Source organism: Salvelinus alpinus, chromosome 9 (assembly GCF_045679555.1).
Source record: "Salvelinus alpinus chromosome 9, SLU_Salpinus.1, whole genome shotgun sequence".
NCBI lineage: Eukaryota > Metazoa > Chordata > Actinopteri > Salmoniformes > Salmonidae > Salvelinus > Salvelinus alpinus.
The window spans coordinates 40337442-40363772 of NC_092094.1; the positions used below are offsets into that span (position 1 = coordinate 40337442).

The 26331-nt window shown below is 45.3% G+C and overlaps 1 protein-coding gene across 2 annotated transcripts in view; it reads right to left on the minus strand.

The window, feature by feature from the left end:
• Positions 1 to 5843: 5843 nt before the first annotated feature.
• Positions 5844 to 26331, minus strand: part of LOC139530054 (zinc finger protein ZFPM1-like) — an 84322-nt gene continuing 63834 nt past the window's right edge. Inside the window, exons 5-10 of one of the 2 annotated variants that reach the window (XM_071326103.1) lie at positions 25166 to 25243; positions 16492 to 16594; positions 16007 to 16231; positions 14344 to 14574; positions 12902 to 13144; positions 5844 to 11865 (exon numbers count right to left, since the gene is read on the minus strand). In XM_071326103.1, the coding sequence (XP_071182204.1) occupies positions 9479 to 11865; positions 12902 to 13144; positions 14344 to 14574; positions 16007 to 16231; positions 16492 to 16594; positions 25166 to 25243 (3267 nt within the window). In that variant the 3' untranslated portion in view covers positions 5844 to 9478. The remainder of the gene's footprint in view (positions 11866 to 12901; positions 13145 to 14343; positions 14575 to 16006; positions 16232 to 16491; positions 16595 to 25165; positions 25244 to 26331) is intronic. The other variant, XM_071326104.1, reaches the window with a different exon arrangement.

Below are 26331 nucleotides of genomic sequence, written 5' to 3' on the forward strand. Positions count from 1 at the left end.
CTCACCAAGCTGCTTGCCTATTGTCCTGTAGCCCATCCCAGCCTTGTGCAGGTCTACAATTTTATCCCTGATGTCCTTACACAGCTCTCTGGTCTTGGCCATTGTGGAGAGGTTGGAGTCTGTTTGATTGAGTGTGTGGACAGGTGTCTTTTATACAGGTAACGAGTTCAAACAGGTGCAGTTAATACAGGTAATGAGTGGAGAACAGGAGGGCTTCTTAAAGAAAAACTAACAGGTCTGTGAGAGCCGGAATTCTTACTGGTTGGTAGGTGATCAAATACTTATGTCATGCAATAAAATGCAAATTAATTACTTAAAAATCATACAATGTGATTTTCTGGATTTTTGTTTTAGATTCCGTCTCTCACAGTTGAACTGTACCTATGATAAAAATTACACACCTCTACATGCTTTGTAAGTAGGAAAACCTGCAAAATCATCAGTGTATCAAATACTTGTTCTCCCCACTGTATATACACAGAACATTGTGTCCACTGTTTGTCACATGGGAGATAACAGGAGCCAAACATAGCAATGAGAGAAAGGACTTTATAGAGGCAATGTGAAAATCCTCCCATCAGACACAGGTTCATAATTTTCCTCTAGAGCTCAGTCTTTCCACTGGGCTTTCATTCGCCCTCCATCCTTTCCTGGGACTGAAAGCACAGTGGGAACATCCTTAGGAAATGATAGAGTCCAGATACAGCCCATCTCTATGTGTTTAATGATGAACTATAGCTACAGGCTGAATGATGAGAAACCTCAGTTACAGCAAGAGCCAAAAGCAGAGGTAGCTAGTAGGTACATTCCTCATGAGTCATGACACCATTTCTCCACATTAACACAACATTCTGTCATGAAATGTAAAACAGATTTAGCATGATTGAGCTTGTGGGTCTATCAAACACGCAAAAGCACATATTGACCAAATAATTTCACCTGGACTCCACTCTGACGCCTACATAACTTTGTCCCCAGGCTCAATTGTTACTGCATATAGACAGAGAGAGGGGCCCGACAGAGAGAAAGCTGGCTAGAGACGAGGAGAACTATCCATCGACAGAAACCTCCACAATGGGTGTCTAATATCTGTCATCTATCCCCAGAAGGAGGCAGTATAGAATTTATGAGTCACATAACAGACCCAACCAAGCAGTTTTTCTTTTACGTGTCCTATCTTGATGTGGAGCTAGTCAGACAGCGAGGTAAGGATGTAGAACAGGGCTGTGGGGAGGTGACATGTAAACACTGGTTGAAACACATTGAGGTGTGTACTGTGGCGTGTTCTGGGAAATAGAGGTCAGTAACCCCATCACCAAACCACTCACCCAGGATGATAAAAGCCAACAGGGAGGAGAAGAGGGCAACTGTCCTTCATTGAGTTCCAAAACACAGACACACACACAATCACCTTCCACAAACAACATCACGCACACAGTAATGGACAGGTATTCACACAAACACATGTATAGACACACAAAACATTTGTTCCTGATAATGAACAATGTCATCTATCATCACCATGCAAACAAAAATAGAACAAGTCGTCCAAATGCAGAAATTACCATGGCAAAAGTCATGATAGTGTGTTAAGAACTGTCAAAGGATTGAGCACATATGTAACCATTCAGTCTAAGAGCTTGATTATAGACCAGGGACGATTTTATTTGGCTACCCCAAAAAAGTTTTTTTATATAACACACACAATGCATTCGGAAAGTATTCAGAGCCCTTCACTTTCCCACATTCTGTTACGTTACAGCTTTATTCTAAAATTGATTAAATTTAAACATTTCCTCATTAATGTACACACAATATCCTATAATGACAAAGCAAAAACAGGTTTTCAGAAATGCTTGCTAATTTATAAAAACAGAAATACCTTATTTATGTAAGTATTCAGACCCTTTGCTATGAGACTCGAAATTGAGCTCAGGTGCATCCTGTTTCCATTGGTCATCCTTGAGATGTTTCTACAACTTGATAGGAGTCCACCAGTGGTAAATTCAATTGATTGGACATGATCTGGAAATGCACACATCTGTTTGTATAAAAGGTACCACATTTGACATTTGGCATGTCAGAGCAAAAACCAAGTCAAGAGGTTGAGGGAATTGTCCGTAGCGCTCCGAGAAAGGATTGCGTCACGGCACAGATCTGGGGAAGGGTAACAAAAAATGTCTGCAGCATTAAAGGTCCCCAAGAACATAGTGGCCTCAATCATTCTTAAATGGAAGAATTTTGGAACCACCAAGACACTTCCTAGAGCTGGCCACCCGGCCAAACTCAGCAATCGGGGGAGAAGGGCCTTGGTCAGGGACGTGACCAAGAACCCAATGATCACTCAGACAGAGCTCCAGAGTTTGTATGTGGAGATGGGGAAACCTTCCAGAAGGACAACCATCTCTGCAGTGCTCCACCAATCAGGCCTTTATGGTTCAGGGGACAGACGGAAGCCACTCCTCAGTAAAAGGCACATGACGGTCCGCTTGGAGTTTGCCAAAAGGCACCTAAAGGACTCTCAGACCATGAGAAACAAGATTCTCTGGTTTGATGAAATCAAGATTGAACTCCTTGGCCTGAATGCCAAGCGTCACGTCTGGAGGAATCCTGGCACCATCCCTACGGTGAAGAATTGTGGTGAAGCATCATGCTGTGGGGATGTTTTTCAGCGGCAGGGACTGGGAGACTGGTCAGAGGGAAAGATGAACAGAGCAAAGTACAGAGAGATCCTTGATGAAAACCTTCACCTTCCAACAGGACAACGACCCTAAGCACACAGCCAAGACAACGCAAGAGTGGCTTCGGGACAAGTCTCTGAATGTCCTTGAGAGGCCCAGCCAGAGCCAGACTTGAACACAATCGAACATGTCTGGAGAGACCTGAAAATAGCTGTGCAGCGACGCTCCCCGTCCAACCTGATAGAGCTCGAGAGGATCTGCAGTGCAGAATGGGAGAAACTCCCCAAATACATGTGTGCCAAGCTTGTTGCGTCATACACAAGAAGACTCGAGGCTGTAATCGCTGCCAAAGGAGCTTCAACAAAGTATAATAAAGGGTCTGAATACTTATGTAAATCTGATATATATATTTTGTTTATTTTATATTTTTGCAAAAAAAATCTTAAAACCTGTTTTTGCTTTGTCATTATTGCTTTGTCTAAGAGCTTGATTATAGACCAGGGCCGATATTGTGTGTAGATGGATTAAATTATAGTTTTTTAAATCAATTTTAGAATAAGGTTGTAACGTAACAACATTTTGAAAAAGTGAAGGGGTCTGAATTACTTTCTGAAGGCACTGTATATATACACACACACACACACACACACACACACACACACACACACACACACACACACAATATTTAGAACAATGTAGAATAATAGTGAAGACATCAAAACTATGAAATAACACATATGGAATCATGTAGTAACCAAATTAACAGGTGTGACTTGTTAAAGGTTAATTTGTGGAATTCTTCCCTTCTTAATGCTTTTGAGCCAATCAATTGTGTTGTGACAAGGTAGGGCTGGTATACAGAAGATAGCCCTATTTGGTAAAATACCAAATCCATATTATGGCAAAAACAGCTCAAATAAGCAGAGAAACGACAGTCCATCATTACTTTAAGACATGAAGGTCAGTCAATTCAGAAAATGTCAAGAACTTTGAAAGTTTCTTCAAACGCAGTCACAAAAACCATCAAGCGCGATGATGAAACTGTCTCTCATGAGGACCGCCACAGGAAAGTAAGACCCAGAGTTACCTCTGCTGCAGAGGATAAGTTCATTAGAGTTAACTGCCCTTCAGATTGCAGCCCAAATAAATGCTTCAGAGTTCAAGTAACAGACACATCTCAACATCAACTTTTCAGAAGAAACTGTATGAATCAGGCCTTCATGGTCAAATTTCTGCAAAGAAACCACTACTAAAGGACACCAATAATAAGAAGAGACTTGCTTGAGCCAAGAAATACAAGCAATGGACATTAGACCGGTGGAAATCTGTCCTTTGGTCTAATGAGTCCAAACTTGAGATTTTTGGTTCCAACAACCGTGTCTTTGTGAGACGCAGAGTAGGTGAACAGATCATCTCTGCATGTGTGGTTCCCACCGTGAATCATAGAGGAGGAGGCGTGATGGTGTGGGGGTGCTTTGCTGGTGACACTGTCAGTGATTTATTTAGTATTCAAGGCACACTTAACCAGCATGGCTACTACATTATTCTTCAGCGATATGCATTCCCATCTGGTTTGCATATGGTTGGACTATCATGTTTTTCAACAGGACAATGATCCAACACACCTCCAGGCTGTGTAAGGGCTATTTGACCAAGGAGAGTGATGGAGTGCTGCATTAGATGACCTGGCCTCCAAAATCACCCGACCTCAACCCAATTGAGATGATTTGGGATGAGATGGACTGTAAAGTGAAGGAGAAGCAGCCAACAAGTGCTCAGCATATGTGGGAACTACTTCAAGACTGTTGGAAAAGCATTCCAGGTGGTTGAGAGAACGCCAAGAGTGCGCAAAGCTGTTATCAAGGCAAAGGGTGGCTACTTTGAAGAATCTAAAATCTTATTCTACAATGTAGAAAATAGTAAAAATAAAGAAAAACCCTGTAATAAGTAGTTGTGTCCAAACTTTTAACTGGTACTACTGTATATGTTCCAGCCCCTGACCATCCACTCAAGAACAAAATCAGCCACAAGATGAATCTACATTTACATTTACATTTAAGTCATTTAGCAGACGCTCTTATCCAGAGCGACTTACAAATTGGTGCATTCACCTTATGATATCCAGTGGAACAACCACTTTACAATAGTGCATCTAACTCTTTTAAGGGGGGGGGGGGGTTAGAAGGATTACTTTATCCTATCCTAGGTATTCCTTAAAGAGGTGGGGTTTCAGGTGTCTCCGGAAGGTGGTGATTGACTCCGCTGACCTGGCGTCGTGAGGTCAGTTAAAATCTAGTTGGGGATCCTAGTTATAGACCATTTCAGAGAAATAGAACCACTTGATGCTCTGCTTGATAGCAATACAATTGCTTTGATGTGCTGTGATAAGTACTTTTTTCTTCCCTCCATGCTATTATGATAATACAGGCACTGAATGTAGAATTTGGCTTTAAAAAGTAATTAAGACAGCATTGAATTTACACAAAGAGTACCACTCAGCTAATAACAATGGTTTATTCATGCTGCTAACAATTGAATTGCATAATCTATACATCTGATTTGACTATGTTTAGAAAATAATTGTCCATCTTGATGCTTTGGAGCTTGGCTATAAATACTGACTGTAGTACTCCCGAGTCCTGACCATAGGAATCGACAAGCTCTCTGAAAAATTATATAGATGCCGCTCAGGATGTTAATATAATTTTTTCCCTAATTAGCTACGCTAAGCAGTGGTCAACACAATTCAAACTTTCTGTATTATGGGAAATTATGAGGTAACTGAAACGAAAGAATTCAGTATGTCCACAACATCCATCATATTGGTTACAAAATAAGAAGTGTAGGACTGACTGTACTGTTAGTACTAAATCAGCATAGGCTTGAGACTTTGGGGTTAATGCTTTTCTTTAACAGGAAATATTTATAAAAAGCATGTCGGCACTGTGGAGATGACTCCTTCAGTTCTCTTACGTATGGAGGCTCACACATTCACTGAAATAAGTTATATGAAAAGAGAAATGATGTGTGACCTGAAATTTATTGTGGCAAGCATAATAAAAGCCAAGAGAGATAGAATTAGGAGAAGAGGTAAAATGGCAGGTCTAATGTGTGGGTGGACCAGGTCAATCGAATTTGAAAGAAGATAGACGTTTGACACTCTTTAATGTCTCTCAGGACGTTTATTTCCCATGCATAGTTTGGACAAGTGTGTAGTGGAATTTGAGATTGAAATAAAAAAAAGAAAAGATCTGACATTCATTATTCCTTTTCCATTAGTAATCATTCACAAAATGTTTTCAATTAATGTGAAAAGGTTGAAATTGATCAGCAACTCTTTCAAGGGATGAGTTTGGACGAGGAAAAGTGCTGTAAAAACAAATACATTACAAAATAGCCTCTAAAACTAAAACATTCAGCACATTTGTACAACACAGTGCAATATAAATGGGGAAATTCGAAATGGTTCTCAGCACTGAGATCCTCGATTTGTCACTTGTTGAAAATGCTAATCTCTTTGAGAAAAGAGAAAGCAATGCAATTGTAAACATTATTGAGTAAGATATGACTGATACAGCACTGTTCAAAACCACAACAGAGCAAAAATCCTCAACTTTTCACTGCCATTTTGTTTTCCAGTTTTTAGAGCAGAGAAACATCTGCCTGTGTAACACAGAGAAGAGAAGAGAACAGCACAAGTAACAAACCGATCCATGTAGATCATCATGAGAGGTAAGGATAGTGGAGCACAGGACCAGCTAACTCAACTCTACGGTAAGGCTGTGCCAGTGTAGCCAGTTCTGACTGAGGAAAGATTGCATTTCGCAGGTCTATTCAACAACACTCCGTAAACCAGGGTTGTACAGTTGAAGTCGGAAGTTTACATACACCTTAGCCAAATACATTTAAACTCCCTGTCTTAGGTCAGTTAGGATCACCACTATTTTAAGAATGCGAAATGTCAGAATAATAGTAGAGAGAATGATTTATTTCAGCTTCTATTTCTTTCATCACAATCCCAGTGGGACAGAAGTTTACATACACTCAATTAGTATTTGGTAGCATTGCCTTTAAATTGTTGAACTTGGGTCAAACGTTTTGGGTAGACTTCCACAAGCTTCCCACAATAAGTTGGGTGAATTCTGGCCCATTCCTCCTGACAGAGCTGCTGTAACGGAGTCAGGTTTGTAGGCCTCCTTGCTCGCACACGCTTTCAGTTCTGCTCACAAATGTTCCATAGGATTGAGGTCAGGGCTTTGTGAAGGCCACTCCAATACCTTGACTTTGTTGTCCTTTTTGCCACAACTTTGGAAGTATGCTTGGGGTCATTGTCCATTTGTAAGACCCATTTGCGACCAAGCTTTAACTTCCTGACTGATGTCTTGAGATGTTGCTTCAATATATATATATCTACATAGTTTTCCTGCCTCATGATGCCATCTATTTTGTGAAGTGCACCAGTCCGTCCTGCAGCAAAGCACCCCCACAACATGATGCTGCCACCCCCGTGCTTCACGGTTGGGATGGTGTTCTTCGGCTTGCAAGCATCCCCCTTTTTCCTCCAAACATTTTTGTTTCATCAGACCAGAGGACATTTCTCCAAAATGTACAATCTTTGTCCCCATGTGCAGTTGCAAACCGTAGTCTGGCTTTTTTATGGCGGTTTTGGAGCAGTGGCTTCTTAATGCCGAGCGGCCTTTCAGGTTAGGACTCGTTTTACTGTGGATATAGATACTTTTGTACCCGTTTCCTCCAGCATCTTCACAAGGTCCTTTGCAGTTGTTCTGAGATTGATGTGCACTTTTCCCACCAAAGTATGTTCATCTCTAGGAGACAAAACGCATCTCCTTCCTGAGCGGTATGATGGCTGCGTGGTCCCATGGTGTTTATACTTGCGTACTATTGTTTGTACAGATGAGCGTGGTACCTTCAGGCGTTTGGAAATTGCTCCCAAGGATGAACCAGACTTGTGGAGGTCTACAATTCTTTTTCTGAGGTCTTGGCTGATTTCTTTTGATTTTCCCAGTATGTCAAGCAAAGAGGCGATGAGTTTGAAGGTAGGCCTTGAAATACATCCACAGGTACACCTCCAATTGACTCAAATGATGTCAATTAGCCTATCAGAAGCTTCTAAAGCCATGACATCATTTTCTGGAATTTTCCAAACTGTTTAAAGGCGCAGTCAACTTAGTGTATGTAAACTTCTGACCCACTGGAATTGTGATACAGTGAAATAATCTGTCTGTAAACAATTGTTGGTAAAATTACTTGTCATGCACAAATTAGATGTCCTAACCGACTTGCCAAAACTATAGTTTGTTAACAAGAAATTTGTGGAGTGGTTGAAAAACTAGTTTTAATGACTCCAACCTAAGTGTATTTAAACGTACAACTTCAACTGTATGTGTGTTTGTGTTTTAAACATGACAGTTTTAGGAGCTACAGTATCTACCGTGTGTCTCTCTACAATCTGTGAAATACATCTACTGTCCTTGCCTGTCTCTTACACCTTCTCACATTTTTTCTTCTTCTTTTACTTCATTACCGGAAAAACACAATAGAACAAGCACACACTAACAGGTGTCAATTAATCAACATAGATTTAAACGGATCCCATGTCTAATTCAAGCAAGATGGTGGTGTATCAGCAGCTGCAGATTGGCGGATGTAATATGTTGATACAGTAGGATTGTGGGTTAAAGGTCAGGTTTAATGGGGAGATGGGCGGTGTTGTTTAGGGCATTATAGGAACAGGAAGTGAAGTGTCTTCATCCTGATACTCAGGTCCAGTCATCTTCGTTCTACCAAAATTTAAAACACCAGCATTAAAGAAAAATGCTGACAATAATGAAAATAAGATTCAGTGTCATCCCAGTGATTACTGTGAAAGATATTATATATATATCTACATCTTTACACACCAAGATTGAAACAGTTCCTTCGAAAAGTATGAAAACAATACAAATAAAAAAATACTAATATTTTCAGACGCTAGGTAGTTTTCTGTTGACATGAAATCAGAGATAAATATTTCCCATGCTTTCCCTTGCATTAATAAAAATACAATTGTGGTTTTGGAAAAACGAATCTATCCATTTGCAAATATTTCATCTGTAATTGATAACCTTGTGACACCCATTCCTGTAATTCAGCTAAAATGCTTTCTAGTTAACAAAAGAGCCAGTGTTCAAACAAAACCATATAATTATTTTAAAACATCATACACTATGCACAGGTAGGCAGAAATAAAAAGGTGGAGATGGTCAGCTCCACAAGAGGGCCCTGAGGGACAACAGTTGTCCCCACTCACTGACAGGTCATGAGCATCAACGGCTCAGGAAAAGCAAGTTTCGTCATGAGCAAGAAATGCTTCAAACAATCACAATCAAATCAAGATAATAGTAATATAAACAGTTAAATTAAGCTTGCTCAGGAGATTAAATGTTGGATCTAAAAGTCCCATTTTCAACATTCTATGAACCCTGGAGGTGAGAGGGGAGGGAGAGGGCTAGGGGACAGGTATTGAGGTGGTGGGGAAGGGAAGGTGGGCACAAATGTGTGTGCAGGTAGCGTATCTCCGCTCTTAGTGTAATACGAACTTTGACCCATAAGAAGAAATAAGTTACCATAGTAACAATACCGGGAACGTCAGCGTCCGAACAGCTAACCAGTGCCTGGTGAGTAACAGTCACATTTACTTCAGACAGTCCAGACATGGTGCTATGCCATGGTGGCACTGACACAGGTGAATAGCTGGGGCTGGGCTGTGAGGGGACACTGTGCAGAGACAGGCATGTTCACTTGACGTGCTCAGCGCTGTGGGAGGAACAGTAGTACTTTTTGTGGGCAATGAACGTGGACAGGCTGCTGAACTTGATATTGCACAGCCGGCAGAAGCGGATGTTACCGTTCTGCAAAGGGGAGACCAGGAGGGTCTTGGGTGTGGTAGGTGCCGGGACAGCAACAGGGAGTGGGAGACCCAGGGTGACGGCTGCCCTGTCTGGAAGCAGAGCAACAGCAGCCTGGTGGGTCATAACCCCAACCTCCCTCAGGACCTCAGGCACAGGGGACACAGTCAGGGGGAGGGACCTGGTGGGAGACACAGCAGGAGGGGCTGCTTTGGGGGAGCTGCCACCCCCAGCATGGGGACCCAGGGGGCTAATGTTCACCAGGGGAGAGGAGGAGGAGACAGTGTCCATTCTGACCCGAATGTTGATGCTGTCCTTGCGGGTCTGGAGGCCCAGTTTGGGCGGGGTGGCTGGGGTCTCATCCCTGGGGCTCAGGCTGGGGCTGATGACAGCTGGCTGGCCCTCCAGGTTCAAGACCAGGCCATGCATGGATCTGAAGTGCTCCACCAGGTCACAGGTCACCGCCCTATTGGGAGGGCAGTAGGGGCAGACCACAGGAGGAGAGCCTGGGCATTTGGCTGCAGGGCCGCTGTGAAGGGATGTTGCCTCAGAGCCAGGCAAAGCTGAGGGGTGAGGGCTGGGCGAGGCCCCCTGAGGAGCATTCTCTGTGGGGAGCCCATTGGCCTCGGGGGAAGTGGAGGCTGGTCTCTTCAGCCTGTGGAGCGTCTTCAGGGTGTGGGGCTGCAGGGTGGTGGCTGGGCAGTAGTAGGTCTTGTGTGCCAGGTAGTTTTCAATGCTGTTGAAGCTGATGCTGCAGGCGGTGCACTTGTGGTAGTCAGTGAGGGGCAGAGCAGAGATGCTGCTGCCCCGTGGGGAGTCCCTCAGACGGGGCCTCTTACTCAGGTCGATTGGGCCATCTCCATCAGGGCTGGTGCTACTGGAAGTGGCTGGACACAGGCCCAAGGCCATGGCTGGAACAGGGGCCTCCAGGACCTTCCCCACTGAGGCAGCAGCCTCCTGCTTCACAGCCAGGCCCAGCCCTGGAGCAGAGGGAAAGGCAATAGCAGCAGCATTGGCTAGGGCCTCAGTCCGAGCCATGTGGATCTCATACATCTTCTTCCTCTTGCGCGTGCGGATGGGCTGAGGCAGGAAGGTGGCTTTGCCAGCGCTTGACCGCTGGTTGGACGGATCGTGGCGCGAGGCACAATAGAAGCGCTTGTGGACCGTGTAGTTCTCATGGCGACTGAAGTGAATGTTGCAGGCCTGACAGAAGGTCCTGGTGGGGTCTTCTTCCTGGTCCTCTGCTGAGCCGCTGGGGCTCTGGCTGCCCTCACTGGCCAGGCCTCGTCCTCCTCCACCACCTTCCCCCTCAGAGGAAGAGGAGGACACAGCCTCCTTCACCCCAGGGTTCTCACTTTTCACCTCCACCAGCTTGCCCTCTGTGCCGGTGCTGCCTGGAACAGGGTCTGAGTCACTGTGGGAGGCTGTGGCAGCCTGAGGGGATGAACCGTGTCCGACAGAGGGGACGATGACCCCTGAGGCCCCCTCCTTCACTGGGCAAGCCACGTCTCCCTGCTGGTGCCTGCTGGAGCAGTAGAGCTTCTTGTGAACGTAGAAGTTGTTGATGTTGTTGAAGGTGATGTCACACTCTAAGCAGGTGGCCCCCTTGTGGACAGTGGCAGTAGTGCCTGCGGGATAGAAGGCTGGTGCTGCCCCAGGGGACACCTGGCCCTGCTTCAGCCGGCTGTGGACCATCTCAGACATCTTGGCCAGGATCTCTGAGGCCTGGGGCAGGATGGCTGCCTCTGGGCTAAAGATGTACTGTGGCAGGAACACTGCTCCTCCAGGCAGCACTGAGCCAGCTCCTCCCAGGTGGGCAGGGCTGGAGCCAGGGGTGGGGCTGGTTGGCTCTGCCTTCACGGCCACAGCAAAGGGACTCCTGGGGGAGGTGGAGGTCTGAGAGCACCCTACCCCTGTGTGTCCACGGCTCTTCCCCTCCCGGTCCTCCTCCTCCTGCCCCTCATTCTCAGAGTCCGAGCGCAGCTCCTCTTTGATCCTCATGTCTGTGGGGAGGTGGTCAGGTGGGCTGCAGCCTCGCGGGGTGGCTGAGCTCCCATTGGCCCCAGGGCTGGAGGAGTCAGGTTGGGGTACGCAGGCAGGGGGCTCCGGGTGGTCAGCTGAGGAGGGGGTGCTCTGGCGGGGTGAGGGGCTCTTCTCTGCCGGGACCCTCACCTCCAGGTGTGTGCGAACGTGCTGCTGGAGCTGGCCGGGTGAGTCTGTGATGTGGCCACATATCTGACATTTCAACACAACACCAGAGTCTCCTGGACTTAGACCTGCCACAGAGACAGAGACACACACTATTAGAAATTGGTTTCTTACTATTAAACATAACATTATCACTGGTGATTATGCTTCATCGCCTATAGGATTGAATCATAATCAATATACCCATAATCTCTCATGGACAGACCCTCCAAAAAACACACGTTATATTGTCACATACCCTGAATAGGTGCTGTGAAATGTGTTCTTTTACAGTTTCAGCCATAGTAGAACAGCACCCCTGGAGCAAAGTAGGGTTAAGTGTCTTGCTCAAGGGCACATTGACAGATTTTTCATCTTGTCGGCTCTTCGAACCAGCGAGCTTTCGGTTACTGGACCAACGCTCTAACCGCAAGGCTACCTGCCGCCCTTACACTATGTAAACATAAAGGGTACTGTAGAATCGGTCTAGAGACAATGGGAAGCATCGGACAGCAGCAGCAGTAGTTCCGGGGCTTGAGTTTTTCGTCACTGGTTATTTGGGTGTACCAGGGCGAGGGAGGTGCTTAAACTTGGGGCGGGGATACACTGCGAGCTTATTCCTCCGATTGCAGACTACGAGAACCTGGCCATGCTTGATATATCACATTTTTACCGTTGCCAAGTATGCAAAACGTCTCTTTTCCCTGTTAGCATTTTTAAGCACAACTGTTGCAGTGGCTTAAAACGAAGGGATGAAATGGACACTGCTAATTCAAAATAGTGTTGAAAACAGCCTCACATATCCATGGTGAGTCTTACACTGCTTTCGTGTGTCAACATGGATGATAAATACGAAAGGGGGGGGGGGGGGCTTTGGCTGAGAGTTTCTGTTTGCGAGGGTGGAGACTTTACAAATCACGTTTTCTAATTTCTAACACGTCTCCCCCAGAACTTAATCAACCATCTGACCAAATTTCACAATATTTTAGTTCTGGGTTAACCTATATTAATATACCCATAGAAAACATGGTATCTCTGCATAGTTGCTGTTCTGAAGTAGAGGCAATGCTGTTATCCTCTCACTGCAATTGTAAACAAACAATGTCAGTCTGTTCATGTATTTACCTGTGGACAGAGGCAGTTTGGGCAGGCCAGGACCTGGGGAGTACACTTCACTGCGTGAGCCAGGCTGACAAACCATGTGACTGGTGACCAGGTGGCTGTAGAGAATGTCCCTCGTGGTGGAGATGAAGCCACAGCCGTGACAGACTCCGTTCTGCGTGTCCGTGTGCACCTTCAGGTGACGCTCACAGTTGGCTTTAGTGGTGAAGGCCGACAGGCAGATCAGACACACAAAGGGACGCTCACCTACAGACACACAGGATACAACACAAGAGAGACAGGTCAACAAAAGTGTCTAACGCTAACATACACTGAGTGTACAAAACATTAGGAACACCTTCCTAATATGGAGTTGCACCCCCCTTTGCCCTCAGAACAGCCTCAGGGCATGCTCTACAAGGTGTCGAAAGCGTTCCACAGGGATGCTGGCCCGTGTTGACTGCAATACTTCCCACAGTTGTGTCAAGTCGGCTGGATGTCCTTTGGGTGGTGGACCATTCTTGATTCACAGGGGAAACTGTTAGGCGTGAAAAACCCAGCAGCGTTGCAGTTCTTGACACAGTCAAACCTGTGTGGCTGGCACCTACTACCATACCCTGTTCAAAGGCACTTAAATATTTTGTCTTGCCCATTCACCCTCTGAATGGCACACATACACAATCCGTGTCTCAATTGTCTCAAGGCTTAAAAATCCTTCTTTAACTCATCTCCTCCCCTTCATCTACACTGACTGAAATGGATTTAACAAGTGACATCAATAAATCAAATAACATTTTATTTGTCACGTACACATGGTTAGCAGATGATAAATGCGAGTGTAGCGAAATGCTTGTGCTTCTAGTTCCGACAGTGCAGTAATGTCTAACAAGTAATCTTACAATTCCCCAACAACTACCTAATACACACAAATGTAAAGGGGTGAATGGGAATATGTAGATGTAAGTGTATGGATGAGCAATGGCCGAGGGGCATAGGCAAGGTGCAATAGATGGTATAAAATACAGTATATATATATATATATGTGATATGAGTAATGTAAGATATGTAAACATTCTTAAAGTGGCATTATTTAGAGTGGCATTGTATAAAGTGACTAGTGATCCATTTATTAAAGCGGCCTGTGATTGAGTCTCAATGTAGGCAGCAGCCTCTCTGAGTTAATGATTGCTGTTTAGCAGTCTGATGGGATCATAGCTTTCACCTGGATTCACCTGATCAGTCTATGCCATGGATAGATCATGTTTGGAACATTCAGTGTAGGTCTTTTAACACACAATGACCACCAGTAGACTTGCTTACCCTAATAATACAAAAATAGAGAAAAGGTCCTACTGTTATAACTGGCTATTAAAAGTGCAATACTTACACAAATATTCACACTTATGGAATCTGCTTTGAGAGAGAGAGCTAAAGTAATGTTTTGTTAGAGAGGTGACAGTTCTCACCACTGTGTGTCCGCATGTGGATCTCCAGGGAGCTGGCGCTGGGGCAGCTCTTGTTGCATTGTGGGAAGGGGCAGACACGCTCATTGGGGTAGGAGTCCTTGGGCTTGTCCTGTGGAGGGGAGCAGGAGGACTGCTGCTTCTGCCGGCTGGCACAGTAGTACATGAGGTGGGCCTGGAGGTTCCTCTCACTGCGGTACCAGATCCCACAGTCCTTACACGGGAAGATGTCCTCTGGACCAAGCAAACAAACAACTGTTAACTCTATCCCGGCAACAACCAATCACTTATCAAATGAGTGGTACATAAACAATGCACGAGAGCAGTGAAACTGATTCCATGTGATCCGCTTACACATTAAAACGTTACATAGACACTTTCATGTATACATCATGTTCATTGATGTGTACACACATCACCACACACGCATTCAGCTGCGTCACATGATCGATTCAATTGCGGAGCCGAGAAAAAACACTTGATATTGCTCCGGGGTCTCCAAGGCAACAAGAGCACAGAGGTTGTGGGAGCGAGCGCCCGCCCGCGCGGGGTAATCGTACTGATCTGGTGTCAGGGCTCATGTTAAACAGGCTATTTTTGATAACGTCCGTAATTACCCACAGTGCTCAGCACAGAGCTTCTACAGCAGGAACCGGGGATACGGCTGATCATGTTTTACCCTTTAGCTTGATTTGTGGTGATTAATCATGCACTCATCACAGCATGTCCATGCCTGCTCCCGCTGCTGACTACACTGCCAATAGGGGACTTTATGAAAAAGCGTGAAGGCAATTACAATGCAGTCTACCTCTGAGACCAGGCGGTACAGAGGAGTTACATTGCCACCTTGTGGTGTACTGGGTGAATGAGAAAATGTGGCACGGTGAACTGTTGCACTTTCATTTATCTAGGTTCCAACATTGAGTCCCTCAGCATCTGTTGTTCACATTGACATTATATACACAGTACAGTAACTGCCAATGCTTTGTGCTATGCATGTGGTCACCATAGACATTAAAACCAGTAGATGGTGTTAGCGCTGACATTCCTATGGAAAACTCCCGATGGCGCATGAAGTATTTGAATTTTTAGCGCCATATTGCTGAATGGGGCTGAATAGCACCAGAAAATAGCTAAAGATCATAGTGAAAGTGGCCTTAACTAGCAAAGGATCATGGTCAATGTAAATACAAATTTGTTCTTAACTGACTTGCCTAGTTAATTAAAGGTTACATTGTACTTGTTTTCATCCTGCCTGAGAGCGTCAACCTGCCTGACAGTCAACCTTAATGTCAATGGTGTGAGGGCGCGAGCCTCCTTGTAGCATGCCGGCCTGTGATTGGTCTGTGTCAGAACGTGGTCCTGTGTGACGACAACTGTAGTAGTCAGAATGGGTCACTATTTAATTAAATATCTCAATTTGTAGCGAACTTTCAAATAATGTTTGGCCGTTCTGTCGATTGTAATTGACATAGGCTTTTTAGGGCAGAACAGGCCTTTCGGCCCCCTCTAGGTTTCTACACAGTAGCCGACCAGCAGAGCTCGTGACTTCCCTCTCCAGACCGGACACTGGGGTCTTGGGTGCTTACACAGACACATGTACGAAAGCACACAAGACACACTTATAAAAAGAACACATTTTTATCCTGAGCAATCTGAAACTCACTGTTGACAACTGCCGTGGCCAAGATGGCTGCCATCCCAGCCTGCTGGGGGAGGAGCTGTATCTCAGAGTGGAGGGATGCTGGGTAAACACCTGTAGGCTCCTCCTTCACCGCTACACCCTGGGTCTTAGAGGGGGACCGCTGCTCCATAGACGGTGTAGACAGCGTAGCCAGCAGACCGTCCCCTGTGGAGATGTCCTGGGTTACCTTACAATACAGCTCCTCACCTAGGGAGAAGAGATAGAGTCACACACACACACGTCACACCGGGGGCATTAACTGAAACATAGATGGTATTGTACAGTATGTTATCTATGGAATGTATAGTAATCTATAGTAGGTCAAAAGATCTCCGTTCTGGTCTCACTCTAATAAGAGACCTCTGATTGTAAACCTGGATAAGAGCACCAGAACTAAAAATGTAACAATGCAAATGGTGCAATATCTGCATGAGTGCTGTGTTGATTGTTTGGGCAGTTTGTAGAACCTTGGCTGTAGATGGTACAGTTGGTATCTGTTGCATCAGAGGTTAACAGGACTCTACGGAGCCAGCAGTCTGTGTCCTCACACACCAGACTCAACCTAGAGATCTGTAGACACAAATAAACAAACAGAGACCGTCAGACTTGCTCTGGAAACACATGGTCACGTTTTTAATACAGAATGAGGTGCGGCAAATAATTATCATAAGCCATCAAGTATACTCTGATTCTCACACACTTTAAGTCTTTTCTGACAAACCAATTTTGATACAGAACATTACCTACTGAACCTACTGAAAAGTGAGGTTTAACAATGAATTAATCCTGACAATGTCCTCTGAATAAACTGTTCAATAATTAAAGCACATCGAATATACACTACAATAAAAGGGACTAATCTTTTCCAGCAGTAAGGGGCAGGCCCGTAACATGGGCAATCAGAAGCATAGAGGGAGAGGAAGAGGGAACAGGCTGAACAAAGACTCACAGAAAAGAGCTATAGACAGGGCATGGAGAAAGAGAGGGAAGGAACAGAGACCCCAGGAGAGAGGAGAAGGTAAGAAAGGAGATCCGATGACGTTGTAGTGCTCCTATTCACCCGGAAGCCATCTCAGGAGCTTTTCTCAATACACGTTGGGACAAAAGGTGTGTGATTGGAGGGGAGTCATAATCTAGCTGTGTGTGTTGATGAATGTGTGTCAGTGTCTGCACATGTGTGAGTGCTGCTGAAGCCAGGGCAGACCAGAGAGAAACACACACCTGTGCCGTCCTCAGCACAATCTTGTCTTTGTTCAGTGGAGGCTCACAGAGCATTCCACCTGACAATCACTCCCACAGGCTTATCGTGTGTCTGCATGAGACACACACTCATCTACGTACCTCTGTGTGTTACGGCACAGTTAAGCAGAGTGCGTTCGTAACCAAATATCTTATAGCAGTCCCAGTAAAATGTTGTCTTCTTTGTGAGGTTCAATGATACATTCATGAGTGTGTAGTAAAACCATAAACACAGTAGCATTAGGTTGAGCTCCACAACTACCGTATAGTATAGTTGCACAACGCCTATAGCAGCTCTACTCCTGTATGGAGGCCTGAGGACATATAGATTCTAGAACACTGTCTCCACTAGGTGGCAGCAGTCATTCAGCAGCAACAGCTCTGACAGACACCGCTTCAGGGGAACCACAGTCAGTCAGTCAGTCTGCTTGCTACAGGGGATACCTTGGTACATATATTCCAACATGGCACCACATGGACTGAAACTTTTTGAGAGAATATGAGGTATGAGTTTAAACTGACGTGTGTACAAGGACTGGGGGTATATGGGGTGAGTTGGGAGGCAAGGGAGGACAGTGGAAGGATTTATTTCTGAATCGGTCTGTTCTAGCCTGAAGACGCTGCGTATTGTATTTCATGGGGAACTTGCGCTGATGTAGAGATATGGCTTCTTTTGTTTTAGTTAGTAACCCAATGCTGGAGCCGTCTGAGCTATAAGTGCTGCTAATTTGTTTCAGACTAATTTATCATAAATCTATCACGATGCTTTGGTATTCACTGAAGAAAAGGCCAGTGTGGTCCGACTTGAGGAAATTTCACAGGAACATTTCACACAAGACTACTGTATATAGGACAGAAAAATAAAACCTTACAACAGAATCAGTTGGGAGTTTTGGACAGTTTGAACAAATGCAAAATGCTCTCAGAGACTCTCTGAGACTAGCAGAGAGAAGATGAGGTGGATATGGTGGTTTAGCTGGCTCTGATCTGGCTTTGGGCCCTGACTGCACTGGGGCTTGAATGATGGCTGGAACCAACACACAGTGAGATAATATGAACTAAAAGACATGGGGCAAGATTGCAGTTTGATAGGATGTGTAATTAACAAAGCCAACAGAGGCTGTGGCCGCCAAAGATTGTTGAGTTAAGAGGAGCAGAGAAGCCTCTAGTATCACATCTCCCTAGCCTAGAGGACATAATCAACAATCACAGTATCAAATTAAACATATAATCAAATGGCAAGTCCCTGCCTCTGAACACACACACACACACACACACACACACACACACACACACACACACACACACACACACACACACACACACACACACACACACACACACACACACACACACACACACACACACACACACACACACACACACACACACACACACACACACACACACACACACACACTAGTGATGTAAACTATCCCATAATGCAGTGTCCAACATCCCTAACTGAAACACTTTCTAAGGAGGAGGGAGAGAACAAGGAAGGGGGAGCTAGAGGAGGACTAAAAGACTAAGAGGAGAAGTGAATGTTGCTCAGCGCTGCCTGCGTTCACCCTGGTGGTCTCCCTAGGATCCAGGCACTTTGAGAGCGCTTCAAGTCCCTCAGTGAGGGAGTCTTTGAGGTGCAGTCTAAGCCCCCTCTTCTGGACCCTCGTCTCTCATGAATATTAATCAGCTCAGCCGGGCTTTAATCTGCCTGATCCCCGCACTGCTGCCGCCGTGACGATAGCAAATCTAATTATTTGGTCTGATATTAACCACCACCAGCCCCCTCCCCACACAGCCTCACCATAGCCACCTTCAACTCCCAAACACGCACACACACAGCCTCAGTGCGCACGCACCTCACCGCAGCCCACGACGCCCTCTCCTTATCACTCCCAAAAACGCCCTCTTCTCGCACCGATAAAACTTGAATGCAAATGATGCTCGGCTGATTTCATTTCTCTATTCGTTCATTTTGTAGCCCTGTCGTTGCAGAGTTAAAAAGGAATATAGAATTCTCCCCAGATGCTCTTGTCTGGGGGTTGGAAATGAAGGGAGAAACCTTTCCCTGAACTAAACCCAAGTCTAACCTCGACTCAGATCAATTCAGCTTAATATACGGTTCAATTAAAGCAGAGGAAATAAGAGTACGCCTCCCCCATCCTCCAGTAGATTAGAAGATCATACCACTGTCAACTATCCACATAGATTTTAATTTGCATACACATCATTGCTACCATAATTTGCTGAATATTCCCTGGTGATTAAAGCAATTATAGAATCCTGTTCTCTGTGGGACCATGAGAAACACAATGGAATGATTGGTCAATAATGAACTTCTATTTCAATGTGTGCATCCTGGAAAATGATATCATCCAAGTGTGTTTGAATGTACTCTATGAAGCGGACACAGCTGGACAGACGGAGAAGAAAAGAACAGGAAGGTAGAATAGTCTCTCCTTTCCTGGCCAGTTCAGCTGACTTCCACTGAATTCCACCATAGACCTCCTGACTATTGCGGCTGGCCTGGTCTTTATTCATACTCGTTTTCCCTCTCACTCTCTCTTTCACCCCCTCCTACCATTTACCTCTTCCCCTTCGCTTAATCTTCCCATCCCTCCCGCTCTACAGTACTGTATGGCTAATCATGCCCTCTCTCATCCCTCTCTCTTTCCCATTCCTCAACCTCCCTCTCTCATTCCTACCCCTCTGTCTGCCCTTCTATCTCTATCTCTCCCCTTCAGGAAATGGTTTCTTTCCCAAAAGGGGAATGAAGGGGGTACTCACTGTCCCAAACAAAGAGGTCACTGTGTGAATCCTCCAAAAATACAGAGAAGAAAAGGAAGGAAGATAAACATCAGAAACCTACTCAACATCCGCCTCTCACACACACACATTCTCTCTCAACACACACACACACACACACACACACACGAACGCAAAAAACATTTCTTTAACACAAATAAATACGCACATTAATACATGTGCTTACTGTACAAACACACTGAAACCCATTCCCTTATACTGGTCTGCTCATGCACAGCCACACATCTGCATATACACTATATATACAAAAGTATGTAGACACTCCTTCAAAATAGTGGATTTTTCTACTTCAGCCCCGTTGCTGACAGGTGTATACAATCGAGCACACAGCCATGCATTCTCCATAAACAAACATGGCAGTGGAATGGCCTTACTGAAGAGCTCAGTTACTTTCAACTGTGGCACCGTCATAGGACGCCACCTATCCAACAAGTCAGTTCATCAAGTTTCTGCCCTGCTAGAGCTGTCCCAGTCAACTGTGAGTGCTTTTATTGTGAAGTGGAAACGTCTAGGATCAGATGTGAAGTGGTAGGCCACACACGCTCACAGAACGGGACTGCCGAGTCCTGAAGCTCGTAAAAATCGCCTGTCTTCAGTTGCAACACTCACTACCGAGTTCCAAACTTCCTCTGGAAGCAACGTCAACACAATAACTGTTTCCATGGCCAAGCAGCCGCACACAAGCCTAAGATCACCATGCGCAATGCCAAGCGTCGGCTGGAGTGGTGTAAAGCTCGCCGCCATTGGACTCTCGATCAGTGGAAACGCGCTCTCTGGAGTGATGAATCACTCTTCACCAACTGGCAGTCCAACAGACAAATCTGGGTTTGGTGGATGTTAGGAGAACGCTACCTGCCGAATGCATAGTGCCAACTGCAAAGTTTGGTGGAGGAGGAATAATGGCCTGGGACTGTTTTTCATGGTTCGGGCTAGGCCCCTTAGTTCCAGTGAAGGGAAATCATAATGCTACAGCATACAGCGCATTCAGGAAGTATTAAGACCCCTTGACTTTTTCCACATTTTGTTACGTTACAGCCTTATTCTGAAATTGATTACATTTTTAAAAATCCTCAATCTACACAATACCCCATAACGACAAAGCGAAAGCAGGTTTTTCATTTTTTTTTGCACATTTATTGAAAATAAAAACAGAAATAACTCATTTAGATAAGTATTCAGACCCTTTGCGATGAGATTCGAAATTGAGCTAAGGTGCATCAATTGATTAGACATGATTTGGAAAGGCACACACCTGTCTATACAAGGTCCAACAGTTGACAATGCATGTCAGAGCAAAAACCAAGCCATGAGGTCGAAGGAATTGTCCGTATAGCTCCAAGACAGGATTGTGTCGAGGCACAGATCTGGGGAAGGGGAACAAAAAATGTCTGCAGCATTGAAGGTCCCCAAGAACACAGTGGCCTCCATCATTCTTAAATGGAAGAAGTTTGGAACCACCAAGACTCGGCCCGGCCAAACTGAGCAATCGGGGAAATGGGCCTTGGACAGGGAGGTGACCAAGAACCCCATGGTCACTCTGACAGAGCTCCAGAGTTCCTCTGTGGAAATGGGAGAACCTTCCAGAAGGACAACCATCTCCGCAGCACTCCACCAATCAGGCCAGATGGAAGCCACTCCTCAGTAAAAGGCACATGAATGCCCGCTTGGAGTTGGCCAAAAGTCACCTAAAGACACTCAGACCATGAAAAACATGAATATCTGGTCTGATGAAACCAAGATTGAACTATTTGGCCTGAATGCCAAGTGTCAGGTCTGGAGGAAATCTGGCACCATCCCTACGGTGAAGCATGGTGGTGGCAGCATCATGCTGTGGGGATATTTTTCAGCGGCGGGGACTGGGAGACTGGTCAGGATCGAGGGAAAGATGAACGGAGCAAAGTACAGAGAGATCCTTGATGAAAAATCCCTGAGCGCTAAGGATCTCAGACTGGGGTGAAGGTTCACCTTCCAACAGGACAACAACCCTAAGCACACAGCCAAGACAAGGCAGGAGAGGCTTCGGAACAAGTCTCTGAATGTCATTGAGTGGCCCAGCCATCGCCCAGACTTGAACTCGATCAAACATATCTAGAGAGACCTGAAAAAGAGCTTGAGAGGATCTGCAGAGAGGAATGTGAGAAACTCCCCAAATACAGCTGTGCCAAGTTTGTAGTGTCATATCCAAGAAGATTCGAGGCTGTAATCTATGCCAAAGGTGCTTCAACAAAGTACTGAGTAAAGGGTCTGAATACTTATGTAAATGTTATAGTTTCAGTACATGTTTTCTAAATGTGCAAACATTTCTAAAAACCTGTTTGCTTTGTCATTATGGGGTATTGTGTGTAGATTGATGTGGAAAAAATAAAGGGGTCTGAATATTTTCAGAATACACTGTACAAATGACATTCTAAACAATTATGTGCCTCCAACTTTCTGGCAACAGTTTCGGGAAGGCCCTTTTCTTGTTTCAGCATGACAATGCCCCCCCGTGCACAAACCGAGGTTCAGACAGAAATGGTTTGTCGAGATCAGTGTGGAAGAACTTGACTGGCCTGCACAGAGCCCTGACCTCAACCCCATTGAACACCTTTGGGATTAATTGGAATGCCGACTGTGAGCTAGGCCTAATTGCCCAACATCAGTGCCTGGCCTCACTAATGCTCGTGGCTTAATGGAAGCAAGTCCCCACAGCAATGTTACAACATCTAGTGGAAAGCCTTCCCAGAAGAGTAGAGGCTGTTATAGCAGCAAAGGGGGACCAACTCCATATTAATGCCCATGATTTTGAAATGAGATGTTCAACGAGCAAGTGTCCACATACTTTTGGTCATGTAGTGTGCCTCCAAGAAAAAATAATCCAGGTTTGATGAGCTGCATGCAAATGACATGTAAAAATATAAAACTGCGATACTTAAAACAGGCAAGATAAGAGATTTGAAAATGAGGCACTCTTGGAAAGCGGGCTCCAGAACTGCCGGAGATGAGCCTCGGAGATAGGTTTTCCCTCTCTCCTTTACTCTCCGCCCCGCAGAAGCCAGTGCAGATGACAGCGAGCTGCAGATACCAGCCCAGTCACAGGGACTGAGTGATGAGAATAAGCACCCCCTCCCCATCAACTCCCATCTCTCCATTCCCACCTCTTTCCATTCCATCTCCCTTCCTCTCTGGCACTACCTTCATCCTTTTGCTGGCTTTTGCCATTGCTCTTTCCTATCATTTCTATTTTTCTCCCTTTTGCCTCTCTACTTGCCCCTACCATAGTCCACCTACTTGGTCCATTCCCTTTCGCTAGTCAACATCTTCTCAGTGTCTGGCAGGGGCAGGAAGAGGGTGAGATGCCATAGTGGAAGTGTCTGATGAAGAATGTAGGCCTCTGTCCTCCTGTGAGCTCTAAGCTCTGTAGCACAACCTCAGGTCCTTGTTGCCAATGAACGTATACATGGACGTGCTCTCAACATATCTGCCATCAAGATTAAGCTAGTTTAGTGCACTTTATTATCATAGACATTCAGGAGCGATCAAGAGGGTGACAAGTGCTAAATTACAGACTTGGGGTCTTCTGGAGCGACTGTTTAAATTAAGATCTAATTTGAGAGGGCAGGGTGCAGAAGGCTGCCAAAGACCGTCTCTGTTGATAAATTCAGATCAACTGGAGAGATTTACCAGGAGGTAAACAAACACTGCTAGATAGAGAATGAGAGAGAGTGACAAGGTTCTCACCTTCACTCGTCCTTCGTAGGGAACGACAGAGCAGTGAGGGGGAGAGACTCCCCAAAAGTGTGTTTGCAAGCCGTGGGTGGCGGGCCTTATCATTTGAGTTCTCCTGGAGAGATTATTGGGGGATTAGTGCTAACGCTTGTTTCTAAAACATGATGAAAAGACGTTCCGCACGTGATAACGCTTTGAACTCCACACTCCGCTCCTTCTAGGATCATGCCTCTAGGCTTCGTTTCCGCGAAAGACAGGAGGGTGAAGAGAGGGAACAAAAGTGATGCGTAAGTTGAGTTGCTTCTGCAGTGGTGTGTGCTCGGCAGAAGATGGTTTGGAGGAGTATCACTCAAACTAAGGTCAAATTATAAAGCATAATGCTCTTTTCCTTGTTGAAGCATTGTCATTATGAAGTTATTCTAACTTGTTTGATACCACCAAATCATCACTACATATCAGGTGTAACCTACTAATCTTAAGACTCTTTTGACCGAGAAATATAATCATCATTTGATCAATTTGTGATGCAATCAAAACGAGGGGAACTATATCAGATGAGTCTGATCCAATCAGAAAATACACACCTCAGTTGCCATGAGACGAGGACATGTTCACTGAACGACAAACTCCCAGCAATCTAAGGCAACCTGATCAGCTCATCAGTAAACATTATTACACTGTGTACCAAAGTCCAACATCCATATCAGACAGAATATATTTAAATAGATTTTAATGCCTCTTTCTCAAGAGATGCAAATTACAGGATTTCCATATGACACACACACAGCCCAGTGACATTGATAATCTAATGAGCGAGATCTCTTTAAGAGAGACCTGTCATGGATATCAACTCACTATCCACCCCGTTTCCTTAGAACTGACTGCCGCTCATGATCCCCACCCACACAAAGCAACAAACATATGCCCGAGCGAACACACATTTCTCGTAGAAGAATGGTGTCAATACCTCCAATAGAGTTCCAGACACTTGTAGGTTCTATGCCAAGGTGCATTGAATCTGTTCTGACCCGTGGTGGCCTAACGCCCTATTAAGACACTTTATGTTGGTGTTTCCTTTATTTTGGCAGTTACCTGTATATCAGATCAAAAGAGAACAGGTCTTATATTAGCTAGGATCTATGTTTGTTGTGTGAGAGTGCACTAGTGTGCAGTGTGTGTGGGTGTTCAAAGTGAACGCTTGTCTTGTTGTGTTACAGGGTAGGCCCGTATTAAACTGATAGCTTATCTGGCAAGATCAAATAAGAAGCACATTTGCTCAGAGAAGGCAGAGCACAGCAGGCAGGTTTGGCATGGATCTGCAGGTCTGCCAGGCGAGGCGAGGCCAGGCGGGTGGTGGCAAGTCACCATGTGATGTGATGAGGGGCAGAACCCCAGGGCTCCAGACGCAACTGCAGGCTGCATGACACCACCACTGGGACAGGTCTGAGGTGGAAAGGGACAGAGAGGAGGTCACACTAACAGGACAGCACATGGCATACTGCCATGAAACCAACACTGAATGTCTCTTTTCTGTTATAAAAACATAATCTTGTAGCTGAATCAGGTAACCCTTTGTCCAATCCCCTACACATAATATTCCCTACTGAGGCCAATCAAGCAGAAAGGTTGGTAATAAGTGGAACTCAATCACAGCAAAATAAACAAAAGTTAGCTGTGTAAATTGGTTATTTGGAATTGTTTAGGCTGTCAATGTTGAATCTTTACACAGTACACGATGGCAACAATCATGCAAAGCCAAATGAGTTGCACATCCATTGTAAGCACCAGTAGTTTATTAATAATAATTGGTCTCTTTATAGTGGGAGAAAACGCAGCAGAAAGCAATCTTAACTAAGCAGAGATAGAGATGAAGGGCTGCGTAGCGGTGGATCTACTCTATTGAGGGTAACCCTGACCCCTGTTGACCCCTGGGCTGGCGGCCTGGCGGGCGGGGAACTGTGGGAGGAGGATGCGGAGTGACAGTGGGAGACACAGGAGGAATGTGAGATTAAATCCACTATCTCCTCCTGACTGAGGGTCAGTCTTCACTCTTTCAGCCCGCAGATAGCAGAGGGAGAGAGAGAGAGACAGAGAGAGATGGAGAGGGTGAGGTTCGAGAGGTGAGAATTCAAAAGAGATGGTCAACGCCGAAAATCTTCTAAAAACTACATTGAGACGTAGTCTTCTTGAACATGATAGACAGGGAAGAGTGAGAAAAGGAGATGAGCAGCGGAAGGGAGGAAACGAAAGGTGGGTGATGGGTGTGTGGACTCACAAATTCTGATAATAAACTAAATCTTAGAAATGAGAGCCTATCAACCAGAAATCAATCATTGGGATTTGTTGTCCAGGAGGATGGCGCCACGCAGAGATAAAATACAGGCGGACGTCTGGGGAGCAGAGGGTAGAGGAGAGGGGTGGGCTGGTCTGGGTTTGCTGGGCTGCAGCTGGGAGAGGAAAGGCTGCAGGACCAGTGAGTCAGTCAAGCTCATGGATGCATCAGCATGAGACAAATTAGAGGAGCAGTCTCT